The following is a 20,391-nucleotide window of genomic DNA, read 5'->3' on the forward strand; positions in this document are numbered from 1 at the left end:
TAAAGGGATATGAAATTATCACTAAGATCTTAGAGCACACTTGAATAATCACTCGGAAGGTGAGCAAACAAATATTAACTTTAAGTCCTTTATTTACTTACGTAATGGCTGGAGTCCTTATCATCCACCTTTCTTTTTTTGATGTCGTTAGAAAATTCAGGCCCATTTCTGCGTTTATCTGTGCCTCTTAGACTGTCTGGGACCAAGAGGGAATTACTCTGCAAGACAAAAAAAAAAAAAAAATCAAAGATTTCTTTCCAGGTCTCTTGAGACATGTGAAAACCCGACTTGGATATAAAAGCTGTTATAAAAAGGGAATACCTACATGGCCTTTTATTCCATTTAATGTGTCACTTCTAGAGACTTTGAAGGCAAACCTTGACAGAGGTTTAAACACTTAAAAGGGGGCCCTGACCACGCAATCAAGTCCTCCAAAGTTAGGCTCTGTTTGCAGGCCTTACACACACTGCTCTTGTTCTGTTTACTGTTACAGAACAGGGAGCTTGCCGTTTATATGTGGATGTGGTTTTTCCTTCCCCACTGTGACTTCTTGATCAGGAATATGAATGGCTTATGAACAAAACCTGAGATTTGTCTATTAGACACATTCTGTGGCTGTAAAGTCAGTGTGTGCCACTCTGCAGAGACAGAGAGCGGTGGGATTAACAGCATGGTTTCCTAAAAGGCAAATCACATTTTCCACAGCAACAATGAAGGAACTCTTTTGAGTTCTTTTAATTTATTGTTGAAAATAAGATTGTGTTCCTTGCCAACAGCACTGAAATTTAAGCTCCAAAGAGGGAATTTTAGTCAGTGAATCTTCAACAGTGAGGCCTATTCCCACACACAAAAAGCAGGAATCGGTACTGATCTTTTCCACAAACCAAACAGGACACCCTCTTTTGCTGAGTGTGAACTGCTGACCCAAAGAAAACAGGCATTTTATATATTTGGGGTCACATGACATGTTCTGACATCCCTTCAATTTCATTCTCCTCTCTGGCTAAAGCATCAGAAGGCATTACAATGAGTTCTTTTAAGTGTGGGATTAGCATATGCAAGGAGGCAATTTGTTCAGTGATGTGTTACTGCCTTGAACAAAGCTGAAAGAGCTTTGCAAAAAGCTCAGATAACCCCAATTTCTGAAGATGTTGGAGAACTAAGAAGGGGGTGTCTGGGGCCAAAAGACAAGTATTTTACCTTTTTCTGTCAATTTAAAATACAGAGAGGGTGGGGATAAGCTAAAATCAGGCCACCTCTAAGGCAAGGGAATGTACCAGAAGCAAATATTTTATGGCACATTTTAAAAACCTTCAAGGTTCTTCATCCCAAACCAGCCAGAGGAATCCAACCAGGTGGCTGGCTCTCAACACTCTCCCAAGAAAACGGTGTACCCCAGCCTGCAAGTGTTCCCCTCTCAGCTACACATGGGAGGAAATAAAAATGGGGGACCAGAAGGCAATCTGCAGCCTCTTTGCCCACTTCAGGGGCTGAATCCAAGTGAGCTCACTTTCATTCATGACCTTTCAGTGCACACCATGCCAGGACACTTACATAAAAGACGACGGGAAGGACCAAGGCAATTCAATACAGAGCAGCTCAGAGCAATGTCTCTAGCAATGTGTGCAACTGAAAGGTGAGCTGCTTCGATCCCTGAACTTACATGGTAAATGTTTGCTGAAAACAAACTCCTCCCACCCGGGCCCAAAGCCTGCCAGAGCACGCAGAAACTTAATAAAACTGCAAAGTAACTGGCTCAGGTATAGAAAGTGTCCAAATACACCTGTCTATGTTCTAGATTCTGACAACCACAGTCTCGAGGAGGGGATGCATCTCAGGCAGGGATGCATCAAACTCAGCGGTACACCTGCCACGTGCCCAGCAGGAGGCAGCACAGAGTAGGTGTCCAGCAGCCATTTAAAAATCTCCCTCCACAGGGTCACCTGTTAACATCCTGCTGTTCCCAGCATTGAGCATCCAACCCACTCAACCATTCAAAGACAGCCTTTAGTTATTATTTTCATTTTAATGATGTCAAGTGGGAATGCAAACACCAAAGTAAAGTATACTTCTGTTACATATAGGGCAATTTCTGTTAGAATGACATTTCTACAGCTGGACCTGTAAGGCTGTCAAGCTTGGAGGCTCTGCCTGTGTGTGTGAGAAGTTACTACTCTAATTCCTGCTTGAGCAGTTTCATTGAGGTCTATAATCTGAATGGGCTTTGAAAAGCGCTGCAAGTTCCCCTAAATTTGGACAGGGCTAGTAATTAGCACTCCTGCTTATCTGAAAACTGGCCCCATTGAAAGAGCAGACTCAGGCAAGTTACAAAACAAAATGTCTCATCAGATCCTCTACGCTATAAAAATGACTCAAAACAAGGTGGCAGCACGTGCAAAGGGGCTGGGAGAGTCACAGCACAGCCCGGCACTCACTGCAGCCTGACACCTGGCAGACTTTCTTCATCAAAGCAGTTCCACCAGAAACGAACCACTTCCTTTTACCCTTGTTCCCAGGAATCAAGTTTTCTGTGAGCAATTGCCCCCTGACATCTTGCAGCCAAGGCTGCTTGCATTGCTGTTTTTAAGCCAGTGGTTCCACCCTGAAGAACTTTACTGTGAGGAACACCTTTTTGGGTTAACCACTGCCTAGGTGGCCCTTGTCTTTGTGGTTCCTCCATCTGTGCCCCAAATAGTCAAGTGACTTCACGGGTGCTGTCTTTTTTTCCTCGGTACCATCTTATGTTCCTTATGGCCTGGGGTAGAATAGTCGTCGTAATGCTCACTATGAGCCATTTTATACATATTTTAAGAATGAAGAGATTATACCTGGAGACTAATTAGATATCCCTTGGCTGCTTTAAAATTTAAGGTTCTATCTTGGTATTTGTTCAATATGAAGTAGGATAAGACAGAATCCCATTTAACATTAATATTTAACATTTAGTCCATGCTTAAGAGGTAAAAGAATGAAACCAAAGTTGCTTCATTTTAAGTTTTTAAAAAGTCATGTATTCTAGACACTGAAAATAATTAGAGTCAAGCCACTGAAAAAGCCAAAGCAATCCTAAAAGACACATCCATCTTCCTTGTCCCCTCCTCCTTTTATCAGGAGGATGTCCAGAGGAGAGAGCTGCCTGAAGTCCAGAAGCTCTTCCCTTTAGGTCAATGTCTTCACTACCAGAAGAGTGATTTTTAAACTCAATTTATGTACATAGGATACTTGCCCTCATATACTTGGCCCCAAATATTTGTTATCTAAAAGTCACACTGGCTCTTTAACTTACTAAGCTTCACATTCTAAAGTGACACAGAAATGCCTGATACTGCTGACAGATCTGCTGTGACCCCTCTAACCAGTCTCTCTCCCCCCACCTCATGATCCCCCCCCCACACACACTCTTACATTTTACTTGCTACATGCCACCATACCAAAAATTTGAACATTTTTTTTACAGACTGCTTTAAGATGAGCTGGAAGAAAAAAAAAAAAAAAGCTGAAATAAATCCTGCCATTGATAATCCAAGACTTCACACTACAAAAGCGCTCTACAAAAGCGCTCAGCATAGACGGACAACGCTGACCTGACACGCACAGTGCAGGTTTCATGCACTGTCAACCTGAGAAACAAGAGTTCCACTTCTTCTGGACCTACTCACCACCACAGACTTCTCTTCCCAGATTCCATATTTTTAAGGATTTTTAGCTACCAAATAGTATCCACATAAAATTCATTTTTCAAATATTTATTTGCCACAAATAATAAATGTTTGTGAATCAGATTTCTGGATCAGCACAAGAATGACTGTTACCACATTGACAGACTCTAATTCTAGCCAAGAAATTCAATATTTTATTTCACCTTTCAGCTGGTAAAATTTAAATATCTGCCAGGATTTTTCAAATACTGTGATTACTGGGAAGACTTCTATATGAACGTCCTGAGGACAGATGTCCAGACTGCATATGATTTTCTTTGCTTTAAAATTTTGTTAAGTACTAAACAAGATCATCTTATTTACATCTTCTATATGTACTCAAAACAGGAGGTATGCAGCCCACGGGAGGTATTGCAAACCTGAGCACACCAAGGTGTCAAACCTATTAAAATTTCAAAACAAACTGAAATATTAAAGCCACAATGGCTTTCTGCCCCTTAAGTGTGGCACACACTAATGGGCAGAGAGCCACACACAAGCTTTACAGGAGAGTCTTATCTGACATGTCTCTAAAGAAAAAAAGAGATTTCTTCTGGAATGTTTAGTAACAGAGACAGAAAGATGGTCCCCCCCAAAATCCATTAACCCAACTGGCATACCTTCTCTCCATTTGTACATAAACTACATGTAAAATGACCAATTGAGGCAAGAACAGACGTAACATGCTCTGCAAGAGGCGGCTTCTACCTCTTAAGAAAATCTTCACGAACGTAAAATCTCAATGGGCATCTTCACTGACAGGTGAATTATTTGCTACAATTACTGTCTGCTTCCAGAGGATCAGATACTTCTTGTGTTAATGGTTATGAGAATGAGGAAAGGGTTAGTCAGAAAAGAAAAAGTAGTGGCTCTTCTGATATTTCAACCAACCTGGGCACACTACCCAGAAAAGTCAAGCCCAGAGCAGGATTTCCCAGCGCAGAGTGAACGCTTTTATGAAGACACACACCAGGGCGTCCCCTGATGGAGTTCAATAGCTGCATGTTAACTAGAGTTGTGAGAGTACTTAAACCTAGTAAGTAGAAGTGGACAATATGTTCACTCAAAGTAAATCAAAAATTAACATCCAAATGCAATTAAACCACACCTTTAGGTGAGAATGTGTAATAGAAGCCACAGAACTCAGAGAGCATCCATTAAGTCCACAGACAATGTCAAGATGTCAATGTTCCACGACCTTCTATCCTGACCATCTAGGATAGTGACATTTCTCTTATATGCTCTGAATACCCTCTCACGATTGAGGGGGACCCAGCTGCTTCAATAGGATGAAAACCCAGTCATGATTGTCTTGTTCCACGAATTTTACTTTTCTTTAGCAATTTAACAGTAATGACTGTTCATGTATATTGAGATATTTTGGATGGGAAACCCAGAAAATATGACAGGAAGTTTAAGGAAAGGTTAGACTGTCAGTGCTACCAGAACACTTGTTACAGGTCTTCGTCTATCCTGAGACTTCAAAGCAACTCTGCCAACCACAGTTAGAGCCACCAGCAGCAAATCTGTGACGAAAACCCACTTACAGATACAGCAGAAGCTAGGCAGGTTTCCCTAATGCGAAAATAATGCACATTATTCAAATGGATTTCTTTAGCTGCCATGCTGATTCCCCTTGGGAACGTTCTCCTCCCCGCAGGAAAAGTGTTTGTGTCAGAGGTACAGATTGGAAACTCATGACACCTCATTTATCCTCAGTTACACTAAGGCAGTGGGAACCTAATTTGCTAGCACACTCTACACTGACAATTAACTTCTCGGTGAACATTAAAACAATTAGGTAACGACGCAGCCCGTCACATCTGCGTGCCTTCCCCATCTACACCTGGTACCAATTAAGCCATCACCCTGCACTGCACTTTTTGCTGCAGTCCAATTGGTCATTCACAGATTCTGCCTGACATTTCGCAAATGTATTTTTAATCCACGAAATTAATGGGATCCCCACTTGTCAATGGCAAAAAGTGGAGACGTGCAGTAATGTGTCCACTTGGCAACCACATCCTAGAAGTCCTGGCAGTGATGGGGGACTGAAGGGTATACACTGATTATTTAAACAGTTTAAGTGCAAAATATGGAAAGAACCAGCATGTTCTTGCACCTCAACCTAAGAACCCAACATTGGGGAATGCAGATGGGTGACTCAGTGAGGGAGATCTCAGCAGGGAACACGTAGAAAACAGAAGCTGGTAGCTCTTGGGCTGGAAGAGGTGTTGAGCCGCAAGATGCTTTGGACATGACTCTACATCCCAGCTTCTCCTCCCACCTGCCTTCTCCAGGTAAAGCAAAATAAAACAAAAACTTTGACGCTGACAACACAATTATTTAAAAATCATCTTAAAATGACTTCATAGCATCTGAGGACCGGATTTCCATAATCAGGACCTTGGTCACAGCAAAAATTAAATGTGTGCATCAAACCTTTTTAAAAAGCCTGTTAAGTTAGCTGTTACTGTTCCTCTTCATTCTCCTAGGAGATACTTTCTAACGCAAGAAAAGGCCCTGAAACAGAAGCACTGGTTTAGCACTTAACTATGAGTTACTTGGACATCTGCAAGTGCTGCCTTTCACTTCTGCACATCTGAAAGACGGAAGTTTGTTGCTTACTATGCTCTAGAGAAAAAGATGAAAATGATGAAGGGGCCAAAAGGAAAAGAAAACAGAGAAAAACCTGCTCTAAAGGGTGGGCATTACGTTTTCTAATTGCAGGAGACCAACTGAAGACCAAAGGTGATTTTGGAGAGAGAAAATATTCTCTACCTGCTTTTTGGCTTTTTAGAGAAAAGGTGCTTTCCACTGAATTCAGAGTGAGAGAAAACCTGAGCATTTTCCAGTTAGACAGGTATCTACCTGGTGGTTATGGCACCAACATAGACTTCCACCTGGTACAGGCACACACTTCCAAAAGAAAACCACGGGTTCACCCATATCACAGCAGTGATACCCATTTCCCAGGGGATCTATGTTTTGTAAGCACAGTCAAATTCTGCTCAAAGGGCTTCAGAACTCTGAGTATTTTCTGTGCCTTAATATTGGAATCTGGCAGGACTCATCTCAGTTTTATTTTTTATTTACAAAGCAACTCTTTGACATGAGTCAGGTAAAGTAAGACACATTCCTGAATATTTAGGTGAATACACCCCTTATCCTAGTCCTGGCTGACCTTTGATGCATTTGAATAGCATTAGACTGACCAAGTTCAGAGGAGGCTGGAGTCAGCTTCACAGCCCTGACATAGCTATAAGCATCATTACTGATGCCTACTGACCTATAAGCATCAGTAATGATGCCTGTGTTGGTTCTATCACCCCTCCTCCTCCATGGTCCTGAAGAGCCACTAGAAGTTAATGATACTCAAAAAGCAAATTTTCAGAAACAGACCAACAGTAGTCTCCAAAGTAAGCCTCATGCCTTGTTTCCTCCTTGTCCTCTCTCATAGTGTTGAGTGTCTTTTTTGAGAAAGTGAAGTGACAGGTGGTGCTTAACTACGACCAGGTCCTACCTCCGCCAATTTATAGTCAAGTAGACCAGCTACAGAAAACAAAATAGAGACACCACCTTATATTACATCAAGTAGTGGCTATCAGAACTACTTTTAAATAAGTTCTAAATACAAGTCCTTGTTAATTTTGAAAGTCAGTGATGGGGATGAGACAACTGTGTCCTTCAAAAGGACAACATCAAAATCTCTATGTCCATTAACTATCACCAGAGGCACCCAACCTCCTTGAGCTTAATATTTTACTGATAAAATGAAGGTTGCATCATTGTGACCTCTAAAGCAGATAGTGCCTAGACTTTCTGGGGCTAAGAATCCCTTTTGAGAGTTTGATGAAAACATGATCTCTCCCCAGAATCATCCAAAAGAGCATGGACTCACAACATACAATTGAATATAATCTTTGAGGGGTTCAAGGAGCTCCTGAGGCCCATCCATGAATCCCAACTAAATCTACAAGCCTTTTCTGCCCTGGACTCTTTCAAAGACAACCCCTAATTTCCTCCTTTTTCTAAATGTTCCAAATAACGATCATATGGGTTCAGTATTTCAGTGTTTTTCATTCAACAAACTATCATGACAGTAAAAGACATCACCGCAAACAGCAGCAAATATCTGCAGTTTATACAATGCTTGGCACATAGTTTAAGTGCTCAATAAATATTTGTTAAATCAGTCAGTATTTAAATACTTCCTATCGTATTTACATACAAGGCATATAACACCTTTGCAAATTCCCTAATTCCAGGCACTTCAAGGAACTTACTTAAAAGATATTCCCACCAGCCAAAATTTAATACAATTCATTTATAAATTAACAATTAACTGAAATATCTTGTCTTTATTACAGAAGAAGTCAAGGTCTTTGTTGTCATTTCTTATTTCTTGGCTCAATACTAACACTCAGGTAAGTAGGTTTATGTTATAAAAATGTTTTGGAAGTTAGAAAAACAGTAGTCAAATCTTAAGTTGAAAATAGCAAACTAAACTTGAAAGTTTCTAGTTTTATCCTTCTCTCCTTTCAGGGAAAAAAAAAACCATATTTCCACTCTGTTCTTAGACTTCTCTTTTCCTGGGTTTTACATTAAAACTCAGTTGTTATCCTAACATTAAACCTTAAACTAGCAAATAGAACAATTCTGCGCTGAAAATAAAAAGCCATTAACTATCTACAAATCACTTTCAGACTCACAAAGATAAAAATCCAGGCATACCCACATTCCCTCTGGGTCTACCCTAAGTCCTTGATTTTTATACTTGATATAAACAGTATATTTGCTCAATATGAAAAAAATTTTTTAAAGGCAGGAAAAAGGTGATATAACAGCCTGGAATTTTTCAGAACTCTATAGTCTTATGTATGGCAGAGAGTCTCAGAGTTTGATCCAAGGAACCCACAGATTCCCCGAAGATTACCCTTGCAATCTTTTCGGAGTCTCTGAGGGCAGATTTTCTTCCTAAACTTCAAACAACAGACAATGCACAAGCTAATGAAAATTTGACTATCCTCTTTGAAGCCCAGCATAAACAATTTGCTAACATGCAAAACAAAGTCACTCTTCCAACTACATCTTTTTGCTTTTGAGGAGTTATTTTTCATTTCTATTATTTATGTTAACACTATCAAGTTAAGCAGCTTTCTGAGTGATTTAAAATTTCTTCTGTCTAATCCAGAAAATTTTCAAAATATGTAATCCATATAACCCACGTTGAGCTCACCAATAATATAGTTTAAGGATGTAAAGATCCTGAGATCTGAACACTGGCCAACTATTCTTAATCAGTCGGAGCAAAATCAAAACAGCAGCACAGAGCAATCAATTGACTTTCTGCCAAGTCAAATTCAACTCCATCATTCAAACCACTATATTAAAAAGTTAAGTGCTGTAATATTTAGGCACTAATAATACACATCATCTTGTTAACCCACTATTTCTCATATTCACTCTCACACAAAGTTTGAAGAGCCATTTTATTTCACATAACTGCAGCAAAATCCCAATCATATGGACAGTGACCAAATTAAACCTTTCAGGTACAACCTGGGGCAGCTTTCTGATTTTATTTCGTTGTCATCATCATGATCATTAATATTTTCTGCAATATTAGGCAGGAAAAATTGTGTGTGTATATTATTCTGAAAATACTCATTGAAATTAAGACTTGTCAAAAACAACGTGAAAAAGGAGACACGAAATAACCTATTTTATATCACTGGGTTGTCAGAAAAGTCATGACACAATTTTGCTTGAAAAACACAGACAACCCAATTATTTTATAAACTGGTTTATGCAATGGACCCACCACATTTTGACTTGAATTCACTGACTACTAACTCAACATGTGGCTTTAAAACAACCTTAAGCTGCCTAAAAGCTAATAATAAGCATTTTGTACCTAATAATAAGCATTTTAAAGAGACCACTCATCATCTTTCTTCACCCCACCCTCACTTCCCTGTGCTTTTATTTTCAGCCAAAAATACAAATAGGAGGTTAACAGACACTCAGAAATACAGACGAGCAGAGATATGGAAATGCCTCACTAGCTGGAGCACAGACACCTCTCCTAACTCCAGTAACTGGTCCTTCAGAGAAGTGCAGCCAAGCTCCCCTCTCACAACTGTCTAGAACTGTAAGTTTCTAGTCTTATACCTCCCTGTATTTTTGTTGTCTTTCTTCAGTTCTTTGAGAAAGGGCTTGTGATATGTGTGCCTCCATATCTTGAACTACGGAAACATTTCCTTCACCATCTGACATATAGAAAACAGCCAATTACAGTGATTGAAGGTGCAACAGTAATAGAACAAAATGTCAAAAGTCACATCCCAAACTAAACGAAGTTCAATAATGAAAACACACCGCAGACTAAAAGACATGGGCATTTCTAATCACCTTCTGCCATCTCTGTTCTCTGGTCTAGAATTAGGGTTTTTAACTGGACACTATTCAGTGAACTTGGCAGAAAAGATGGCAATCTACAGGGACACTGAAACAGCAACACATAAAGGTCACCCCCATAAATCAAAGTCAGTTTACTGAAGGCTGTACTTGAGAGTAGGGTATTTTATCCCTGGCTATAATTTTTCCTGTCTCCTTCCCCTCCCAACATTTTCAAGAGAAAACTTAAAATACAAAAACTTTTAAATTAACGGCCCATCCTTTACCAACACCCATCCCCCCAAAACATCCTGCACTATAAAGATTTGTCGCAAACAGAATTTAAAAAATAGCCACTACTTTACATAGACAGGTTAAAAAAAAAAAAAAAACCAAAAAACGAAACACTAAACTTCTCAAACTGCAAAGATTTATCAAAATCATAACCACAAAGTACCAGAATGATTTAAGGTCAGTATCCAATTTCTGTTTAGCCAAAGGGAGGAATGGAGGCAAAACCATAGGTTATCCTAGTTGGAAGGAAGGGGGCATTTCTCATTCCATCTGGTCCACAATATTGAGAAGCAAATTTCAGGTGTATCTTCCCACAGCTCAGGTCCATGTAAAATCCCACAGCCTTATTTAAAACGGGTTAAGACTGAGGCTGGTGAGAAGATGAACATGGTAAGAACAGAGCCCAGGCTGCCGAACTGCCTTGTTTTTAAGAGTTCACTCTGACGCTCAGTTCTTCCGCTAAACTTTAAGTTCAAGTTCACGCTCCAAGGACAAATATGAAAAGAAATGGATGTGAAAGCCTGGCAACTAAGTAAGAAGCGTTTGCAGAGGACAATGAACGGTTTAGGTAGAAATAACACATTACTAACCAATTTCACACTTGGACTGTGACCTCTTGCCTATAAAACTGATTTAAGGTAGAAACGAGTACTCTGTTACACTAGACAACCTGAACTTGGGAGGCAACGTTAAACCCACTTTTTAAGCGGGTCTGGGGTACACAGAGATCAAGGTGTATTTCCTTGTGAGTAATCAGAGCCGATAGCTTTGCCTCCAGATCACGTCCCTCTCATCTAATTAACGTTTTAGAGCAAAGACAGGAGGAAAAACTAAAATACCAGGAAGAAATGTTCCTATTGTTAAAAATCAAAAAGCCCAGGTCACTGAGAGATGGGGACTGAGAGTCGTGCCTGCGTTCTGGAAGGCGGCTTGGGGCGCGGGGCCGGGGGTGCATGTGCTCACGTGCAGCTGGCGTTCGAGTACTTACCGTGCCCGCTTCTCTGTCTGCTCCCGAGGTTACCAAGAAATGCACAGACATGCCCGTTCAGACACAGAGGCAAGAACAGAAATAAAAAAAAGGGGGGAATAATTAGAACACAAGCCCCAAACAGTTTTAAAAATGGCTTTTATTTATATAAGTCATTGCACATTCCTAATACAGTGATTTCCTGAAAATTACAGTATTTTGTAAACATAAGATTTACAGTTTAACCATACACAAAGCCTATTTTTTTTTATTTCTTGACAGAATAAATTACTTTTCTTCAAAAAATTAGTCAAGTGCAATTTTGCCCAATATTTAATGCATACTAGAATTAAAGCCTATGAAACTAAGTAGTAACAGATGCAATTATCAAACCTTTCATTTGATCACATTCACTTTCAAATTTAACTTCTTATTTCGCCCCATTTAACAACATTACTTTCTTTGAAAATTACCCAATTAAGCAGTTAACAGTTTTCCATAATATGGTACAGGCCACTGGCATTAACTAGGCAGCTGCCAGGATGTCAAGATGCCTGCAATCTAAAGAGATCGAGGAATCTACAGATGCCCAAGTTAAACCCTGGAAACTTCCAGGGTGAACTGTGTTTCAGTGGCCAAGCTTTGCGGCAGTTCCTCTTAGCTCATTGTTTGCTCTGTTTGGGTTGGGGCTTTCTTTAGCGGTGCACACAAGTTTGCAGCACTGTATGAACATTAGGACAAAGTCCTAATCTGGCTTGCCCGGCCGCTCACCTCTGTGGTGCTCTGCATCATGGTGCTTCTTGTCATCTTTTATTGCCAAGTGAGACTGCCCACTCAGAGCACTGGACAGTGCCAGGAGGCCAGCACTGCCCCCGAGGGGTGGGATTCCAGGAGGCTGAAGTCCCGAAGGGTGAGGCGTTAGGGGCACTGGGGGTCCATGGCCATGAGAAAGATGCTGAGCTTGCAACTGCTGCTGCTGTTGGTAGTGGTGGCAGGAGGAGAAGAAAAGAGGGAGGTAGCAGAGGTGGTGATGGTGGTGAGGGAAGCAGCGTCCGGGGAGGAAAGAAGTGACGTGACATGACAGGATGGAGGAAACGGAACAGGGGGTTCAACACACACAAAGGACAATGGAAGAGACAGAAGAGGAAAGGGAAAAAATGTGATTAGTGCTTTCAGTTCATCAAAAGCTTTCACCCACTCAGTACCGCTCCCCATCTACCCCCCAAAAATATAGCCCTCAGCTCTGCACTGTCACTTTTGGGCATAACGCACCCCTGAGAGAACAGCTGTTTGTTATTAACGAGCCTGGCGAAGTCAGCAAGCACTCACATCACGAGTTAGTTCCATCTCTACGCACCCCCAGGGGTGAAATCCAGTAAAGTCACTGGATCTGAGCATCTATAGATTTGAGACGGATCCTGATTTCAGAAAGACTGAAACGGGGAAGGCACAGGTGTGCACTGTGTCCAACACACACACACAGCAGCTACGCTGGAAGTAGTGAGCAGCGAGGTGTCGCCACTTCATTCTGACATTCTTGCCTTAACTTGCCACGGTGGTATGAGACAAAAGCAAAATCAAATCTTTTTAACAGAACTCAGAAAGAAGAACTAGCATCTCTTATGCCTCTCCCACCCTTCACCCAGGTACCTGTGTGTCCTTATTTCATCAAGCCCTCGCTGAGCTGTGAGGAAGTGCTGGCAGTCCCATTTCACAGAAGGAATCAAGGCTCAAAGGTATGGACTGAGTCTTGAGGGTGGAAGGGGGCTGGGAGGAGAGGTCTGTACTTGACACATAAGAGATCTCAGAGGGCCCTGACAGTTGAAGAAAACTCAGAGACGACATTGTGCTTATCCCTTCCTCTGTCCCGAGTGCCTTGCCCCAAAGGCACCCCACCCCTGTGGGGAAAACAGCAAGACCCAGAGAAGCCAAGCCCCCTGCGGGAGGGCAACCATGGCAACCCAAGTCCCTGTTCCCAAACACCTTTGCCTCTGTGCTTAACCCACTTCAGAAGTTATAAATCCGTTCACGCTGAAAAGCACTGTTGCCTGCATATATATTTAGGAGCATGATGTATGAAATGAAAAAGCATCCAAGAAATGAACCCTGCGCTGTCGGTCCTGCCGCATTTCAGCCGTCCAAAATAAAACTCGTTTTTGATGCGACAGTAAAAACAATGAAAGCTCAGCTTCTAAGGTGGAATGGTGAAGAAATTCTTAAGATTCAGATTTGTGCTCTCTTTCCTGGGACTCAATTACTCATTTATTTATTACCCCCTTGCGTGTACTGAATATATCATCTCTTCACGCCAGAGCCTCAGTAATTTCCACCTGACCACTGATCTTTAATTGAATCCGAACCGTGGTTCTCACCCTCACGAACAAGAGAAAACGGCATCTTAAAACCAGAAATTGATTTCTGCAGTCATTTTACAGTAAATTTTCAACCACTTCTAGCATCTTTAGAGAAGTCTTTATGAGCCAAAACCTTCCCTCTCACCTCCCACTCCTTCCCAAAGAGAGCAGAGTTCTAACCCGAGGGAAGGTGGAGGGGCGAGGTCTGCGCAGGCAGCACTAGCTGTATTCCTGGAAAGTATTTAGAAACTATGCATTCACCCACCTGAGATCATAACAATTTCTTTACTCATAAAATCACCTTCCTGTCATCTCAAAGATACTAATTCTTGCTCTGTCACCTTTTAAGAGCTGGGCAATAGCAAGACATAAAACTGAGGAAGCTGGCAGAGGCATCACGGTCCACTAGGCATGCTCATTAGCACTTAATTAGGAACTAGACACCTGCCATAAGAAATGTGCTGGGAGAAGGATGAGGAACAGGTCTGCCCTACCAGCAATTACTATCATTACGTGGAGAGTAAGAGCTGTGTCCGGCTGCTGGGGAAGCGCAGCGATGCATGCACAAGCACGCACAGCGGGGCAATTAAGCGCGGCACTGATTAAAGAAAGATGAGAGGGGCTAAGCAGAGGGGAAGGGATTTAACTACAGGGTGGAGGACACTATCCTATCATCCCTCCCTGCCTCCTCCAATCCCCCAAAATTCAGAATGGAGTCACCAATGATTTCAGAGGTGGGATTTTAAGTAAGAGCAAAGGCATACTCAGGTAGTATTTGGATACACAAGGAGGAAGTAGGGATTTTCAACTAAACCCAAGTTTGTTTTTTAGAGATGACTGGAAAGCATTCCCTAATATGTTATTGAAAGGAAAGATTGACTTATATAATAAAGGGGCGCTTTGCCACAGCTGTGCAGTAGACCCACATGGTTAAACCCCACATTTAGGCTAATAACTATCAACAGGGGTATCCAACAGCCTAACTGCCATGGACAACTCCCCCTCACACCCCCTGCTCTGACTTTATAGGCCCCTTGAAGAAACAGCTCAGTGTCCATGCCTAGAATCAGTTGGATTCTTCCATCCTTAGCTTGTCATCCTGAAAGAGACTACTTTTTTAAAAGCAAAATGCTATCTATCCAACAAAAAGGAGTACGGGGTAGGAAGAGGACAGATCACAGCTGTTGAGGACAATGCAGAGCCAGAGAACAAAGTCCATTGCCTGCCATTCTCCTCCCTTATCCTGCCATTCTGAGCTCACTGGTGATGCTTTTACATCCTTTATCTGGCCTCAACTCAGAGCACACCTGAGCAGGGAGGGGAGCATCAGGACTTCCACCTCACAGATGAGGTGTGAACAGAGGACAAAACGCCAAATGTTTGGGTCCCTAGGACAGCATTCCCTCTGGGTCCCCTAGGACAGGGCCCCAGCCACCCCATCATGTTCACAAGAAGTTACAGATGGAATGCTCCTAAGTATGGAAAACAGGAAGGCGATTCCCCAAAGACCTACCATTTCTCTCCCTCCACAGGTAACGTGATGCTTTTGAGGGTCTGTAGCGTGTACACCCAGCCTTGCCCACTGGACATTCCTCCCTAGAGAAGCCCACCTTCAGCGTGCGGCCTTGCTGGCAGTGGCAGACAGGAATTTGCTCTTGGGTTTATTTGCTCTTGGGGTAATGACCCCCATCCAGCCCCCACGTCCCGATACACTGTCCCTACACCTGAGCAAGGAGGCGCTCTGTTGCACCAGCTCTATTCCACATAAGATTATGGAGAACACTCAAGTCTGAACTGGTGACTTTGGCTGGAAAGTCAAAAAAAAAAAAAAAAAAACTTAACAAAAAGTGTTGTCTCTACATCATTTATTGAAATGACAAGAGGACCCACATCTAGGAGAGTGAAACAATTAACTCCAAAAGGGCAGCGCACCAGCCCCACGATCCTTGGAAGGACATTTTCCCTCAACGAGGCCGACCTGAGGCAATCTAGCACCTGTCACCTTCACCAAAAGGAAAAACATATTTCAGTACAAAAGTGACACTGAGGGCCTCCCTGTTGGCACAAGGGGTTAAGATACAACCTATGAAGCCGTCCACAGCCTCTGCAGCACGAGTTCAATCCGTGGCCAGAGAGATACCCACATGGCACAGCAGACCTCTCCCGACTTGCCCGCTGCTCCCCTCAGCAGTGTATTTCAGCCAATCCACCTGTTCTGTGCCCCACTCTGTCTCTGGTGAATCCTTTCATCCCCCACACTTCTGGCCTGTACCCCAGTTCTTGTATGCATAAATAAATCTTTTTTTAAAAAAGTGATACTGACATTGCTTTACAGTCAGCAAAACCTCAGACCATCCAATGGCTCCGCCTACTAGGGAATTCACAAGCACCAGTCCTCTCTAGTCCAAGCCCACACATCTCATCAGGACCTATAAACTGTTTTTCAACATGACAGCAAGGGTGGGAAATCCAACTCCTTCTCCTTCGTTAGTTTATACTAATTAGTTAAGTTTTTTTAAGGGAATACGTACAAATTGATACAGCACATAACAAGCAAGAGTTTTTTTATTAAGCTATCAAAAAAAAAAAAAAAGGTACTCTTGGGGGCCTCCCCGGTGGCACAGTGGTTGAGCGCTGGGTTGCGAAGCTGCCTGCAGCCTCTGCGGCGCCGGTTCGATCCCTGGCTGCTCCCCGGCCACCGGAGGAGGGTCCCACATGGCGCGCAGACCTCTCCTGCCGCCCGCTGCTCCCCTCAGCAGTGTACTTCGGTCGTTCTGCCTGCTCTGCTCCCTGCTCTGGTGAATTCTCTCACCCTCCCGCACTTCTGACTGTACCCAGTGCTTGTGTAAAATACATAAATAAATAATAATTAAAAAAAAAAGTTGTTTAAAAATAAAAAGGTACTTTTGATGAGCAATGTGGTTTTTAGCAATATAGTTGGGTTTTCAGGCTATTGATCTACATGGGTGATTCTCAAACAATTTTGACAACTCCTCTCCCCTTTCCCCACCCATAAGCACTTGGCAGGATCTGTGGACATTTATGTGACAGTTGGCAGGTGGAGGAGCCAAGGGAAGTGTAGGCTACTTTCACTACTATCAGCGAGTGGACTGAGGCAGAGATATTGTGAACCAACCTGCAAAACACAGGACAGCCTCCCACCTCAGAGAATTACTGAACCCAAAATGCCAACTGTGCTGAGCTTATGAAATTTTGGTCTAGAACTAAACTAAGCTGGTATTCTGTCCCATTACATTCGAAATCATATTCTTGAACAGCAAGGACCTTGCCAAATTATTGTTTAGAAAATACTCTTCAACATTCAATTGTTCACTGTCCCTTCATCACCATTAGAACACCTAGTCCCAAATCAAAAAAGTGAGCATCTAACTTCCTAAGTTGACCGTCCTAATGATTTCAAAATAAAACAAATGAAATTTTCCTATCTTACCTTAAGTCCAAATTAGTGGGTATACCAGAAGGGAAGAAGGAAACAGGGTGGGTAGATCAGGCAAAAGTGTCCATTTTTTTTTATAAAGATATCTGGTGATGGATAGAACTGTACTTTTAGTGGAGAATTTAATGTGATTTAGTCAGCAATGACTTACAAATGATACACACGTTAAACTTATATAAAGTCATAATGCAATGTTACTGCCATTAAAAAATATTTTTAAAAACTACGTTTTTTATGAAACGTTGAGGAAAGTTACACCAGGAATGTTTAAACACTGGTGTTCTGGTGCCTCAAATGGGATTACAAGAAGGTTTAGGTGGAGGGATAAGGAGATAAATGCACTTACTCTTACCCAAACAATTTGAATAGGCTGGGAGTGAGACAAGAAAAACAAACACCAAACCCCGAGTTAATGATACCGAAAACCCACAAGGAATAAAGTAACCTCATCCATGTCAAACAACAGCCACCCATTCAGAATTTTAATTCACATATTACCTAGTACAGCTTGGGCCAATTATGTTACTCTAATGAAACCGACTTAGCTGTTTACGTTCAGAGCTTTAATGTAAGAGCAGAGTAGTTTCTATACTTTGTTTTCTAAAACAGGAATGGCATGTGGTTTGTCACCATAGAGATGCCCATACAACTGGAAAGGACAACCGGAATGAAAATGAAGGCCAACACCTCAGCATCCCCAGACAGTAACCTAAGTTCCTCACCACCAATCACTAAATCAACTTGAATTTCTAAAATGGAACCCACTTTACAACCTCAGCAAAAACTGTGACACACAGATCACAAACTGAACCCAACCAGAACTAAAACCATGCCCCAAAATAGCATCTCTAGTGCTAAAAGCATGACAGTAAGTGGCATTTATAGAGCTTGGTATTTAAACACCATTTAAGGGGAGAGAGATGTGAAAAGTAGCATTTGTTGACAGTTCACTCCAATCTATTCTTTGATTTTGACTATTTCTCTGTTCTGTAAAACACTCAGTTCTTATCTTGGGAGAGTGCAGTAAAAGAAAATTGGTATGCTACAGTAAACAAGTCGGAGAGTGGGAAAGAGCTAGCTGTCTGGCAGCAGAAACATCACGGAGGCTGCGTTATCTGAAAACCTGGCATTATATGAATGGCCTCTCGCCTGAAGAGGGGCAAGGGTGATAAACAGGCAGAAACTGCTTAGTGGGCCCAAGAATTCTCAAGCCACTTGAAGACAATAAAAAATAATATAACAACCCATTGAAAAGCCCCAGATCGAAAGGCAGGAGTGCACAGAAAATGACACCTGAAGGCAAAATGAACGGCCTATCAGCAGGTGGGCACCAGGAGAAGGCCTAAAATTCTGAACAGGCTCTGAACTCATCTTTACTCTTCCTGTACTTCAGCTCTCACGCACAGGCCAACTCATCCTACATCATCACTCTGCCTTGCTGGTCCATCGACCCTGGAGGACTATTGTTGACTATTGTGGTTGTGACAAAGATCAGCGTCTGGGACTTTAAGGCCTGAATGAAAACAAGTTTTAAATCCAAGAAGTGGATCGACTTCTAAACCATGTAAGGTCTGATGAAAAGCAGCTCGACATCACTCAACATCAGAGGAACACTTATCAAAACCACAATAGGGGCCCTCCCTGGTGGCACAAAGGGTTAACACGCAGCACTATGAGCTATCCGCAGCCACTGCAGCCTGAGTTTGATTCCGGCAAGGGAACTACCCACATAGAGCAGCAGACCTCTCCTGGCTCACCAGCTGCTCCCCTCAGCAGTGTATTTCAGTCAATCTGCCTGTTCTGTTTCCCACTCTGTTTCTGGTGGATCCTCTCACCCCACCCCCCACCTCTGACCTGTACCCCAGTTCTTGTATGCATAAATAAATACATCTTTAAAAAAAAAAGATGATGGAGAAGATGTAGACTGGAGTTCTCTTTGCCTACTTTAGAAAACAGTCTGGCAGTTGCTCAAAAAAGTTAAACTGAGTTAACACACAACCCAAGAGTGATCCCAACAGAAAAACCTGTCCACACAAAAACTGCACATGTATTTTCATAGCAGCATGATTCATAATAGCCAAGAAGTAGAAACAAGCTAAAAGTCCACGGTGATGAATGGATAAACAAATGTGGTGTACTGACACAAAGGGATATTATTTGTCTACACAAAGGATTGCAGTACAGGCTAAAACATGAATAAACCTTGGTAACATTTTGCTATGTGAAAGAAGCCAGGTACAAAGGGCCACATGTCATGATTCCATTTACATGGAAAGTTCAGAAAGGCAAATCCTTACAGACAGGAAGAGAGGTGGTTGCAGGGGGTTGGGAAGTGAGAGGAGAGCAAGAAGAATGACTGCTCATGGATACGACATTTCTTTTGGGATGATGAGAATGTTCTGAAATTAGATAGTGGTGATGGCTGCACCAGTCTGTGAATTAACTGAAAATCACCGAGTTGTAGCTCTTAAAAGTGTAAATTTTACCATATCTTAAAAAAACAAAAACATGGAAACCCTGAACACACAGGGTAACTCAAAATGGGGGGTTCTATTTCTATGTGAAGCTTTTTTTCCCTCTAAAAAGGGAAAATAATAAAAATGCCTTTTTCCAAAAATCAAGTAAAAAGATATGAAAACATGCAGGGGGAAAAGTAAACAATGCTTCAACAGGTTTTCTAATAACTAATGAGCATGCTGCTATTCAGAAGAACCCAGGATAGATAGGGAAGCCAAGCCCTCAGTCAGAGACGCTCAGTAAAAAGCTAACTTAGCCAAGGAGAAGCAGGATGCATTAAGACTTCTTTGCTCCTTCCCTTCGAAAAATTGATTTTAAAAAAGGTCAGACCCTCACACTACGGGAATTTAAGACGAGGGTATGACTCAAGTATAAAGTCACTAGAGCTATTGTAAAAGGTCCACGTTTGTTGGAGCCATTTCATTTTCTCCTCTTGGTAGCAGGCTTTGCATTACTCTCCAAGGGTGAATTTGCTTTATAAAGAAACTTACAGCTGGGTTATTGATGGGCTTTCCAGGGATTAACTGCATACTCCTAAGAATAAGAGGCTAACCTCATCCTCTTAAACTTCACACACCACAATCCTATAGATAGCTGACAGCTACAGCCGGAGGAGAAAAATAATCCAACATTTTGCTAATCCGTAAACCAATCATCTCATGCAACAATGGGGAGCCCTTTTGGTCTACAACTCAATCTCTCAAG

At 42.0% G+C, this 20,391-nt stretch overlaps 1 protein-coding gene across 5 annotated transcripts in view; it reads right to left on the reverse strand.

Moving 5' to 3' along the window:
* Window positions 1-20,391, reverse strand: part of LOC311174047 (transducin-like enhancer protein 1) — a gene marked incomplete at its 5' end in the record, with an annotated part of 91,481 nt that overhangs the window by 31,145 nt on the left and 39,945 nt on the right. For 3 of the 5 annotated variants that reach the window (XM_084238149.1, XM_084238148.1, XM_084238147.1), the window contains 3 exons: window positions 102-218; window positions 11,380-11,396; window positions 12,130-12,334. In XM_084238149.1, coding sequence (XP_084094275.1) covers window positions 102-218; window positions 11,380-11,396; window positions 12,130-12,334 — 339 coding nt within the window. The remainder of the gene's footprint in view (window positions 1-101; window positions 219-11,379; window positions 11,397-12,129; window positions 12,335-20,391) is intronic. The other 2 variants (XM_084238150.1, XM_084238151.1) reach the window with 2 other exon arrangements.

This window comes from Talpa europaea (assembly GCF_964194135.1).
Source record: "Talpa europaea genome assembly, chromosome: 7".
NCBI lineage: Eukaryota > Metazoa > Chordata > Mammalia > Eulipotyphla > Talpidae > Talpa > Talpa europaea.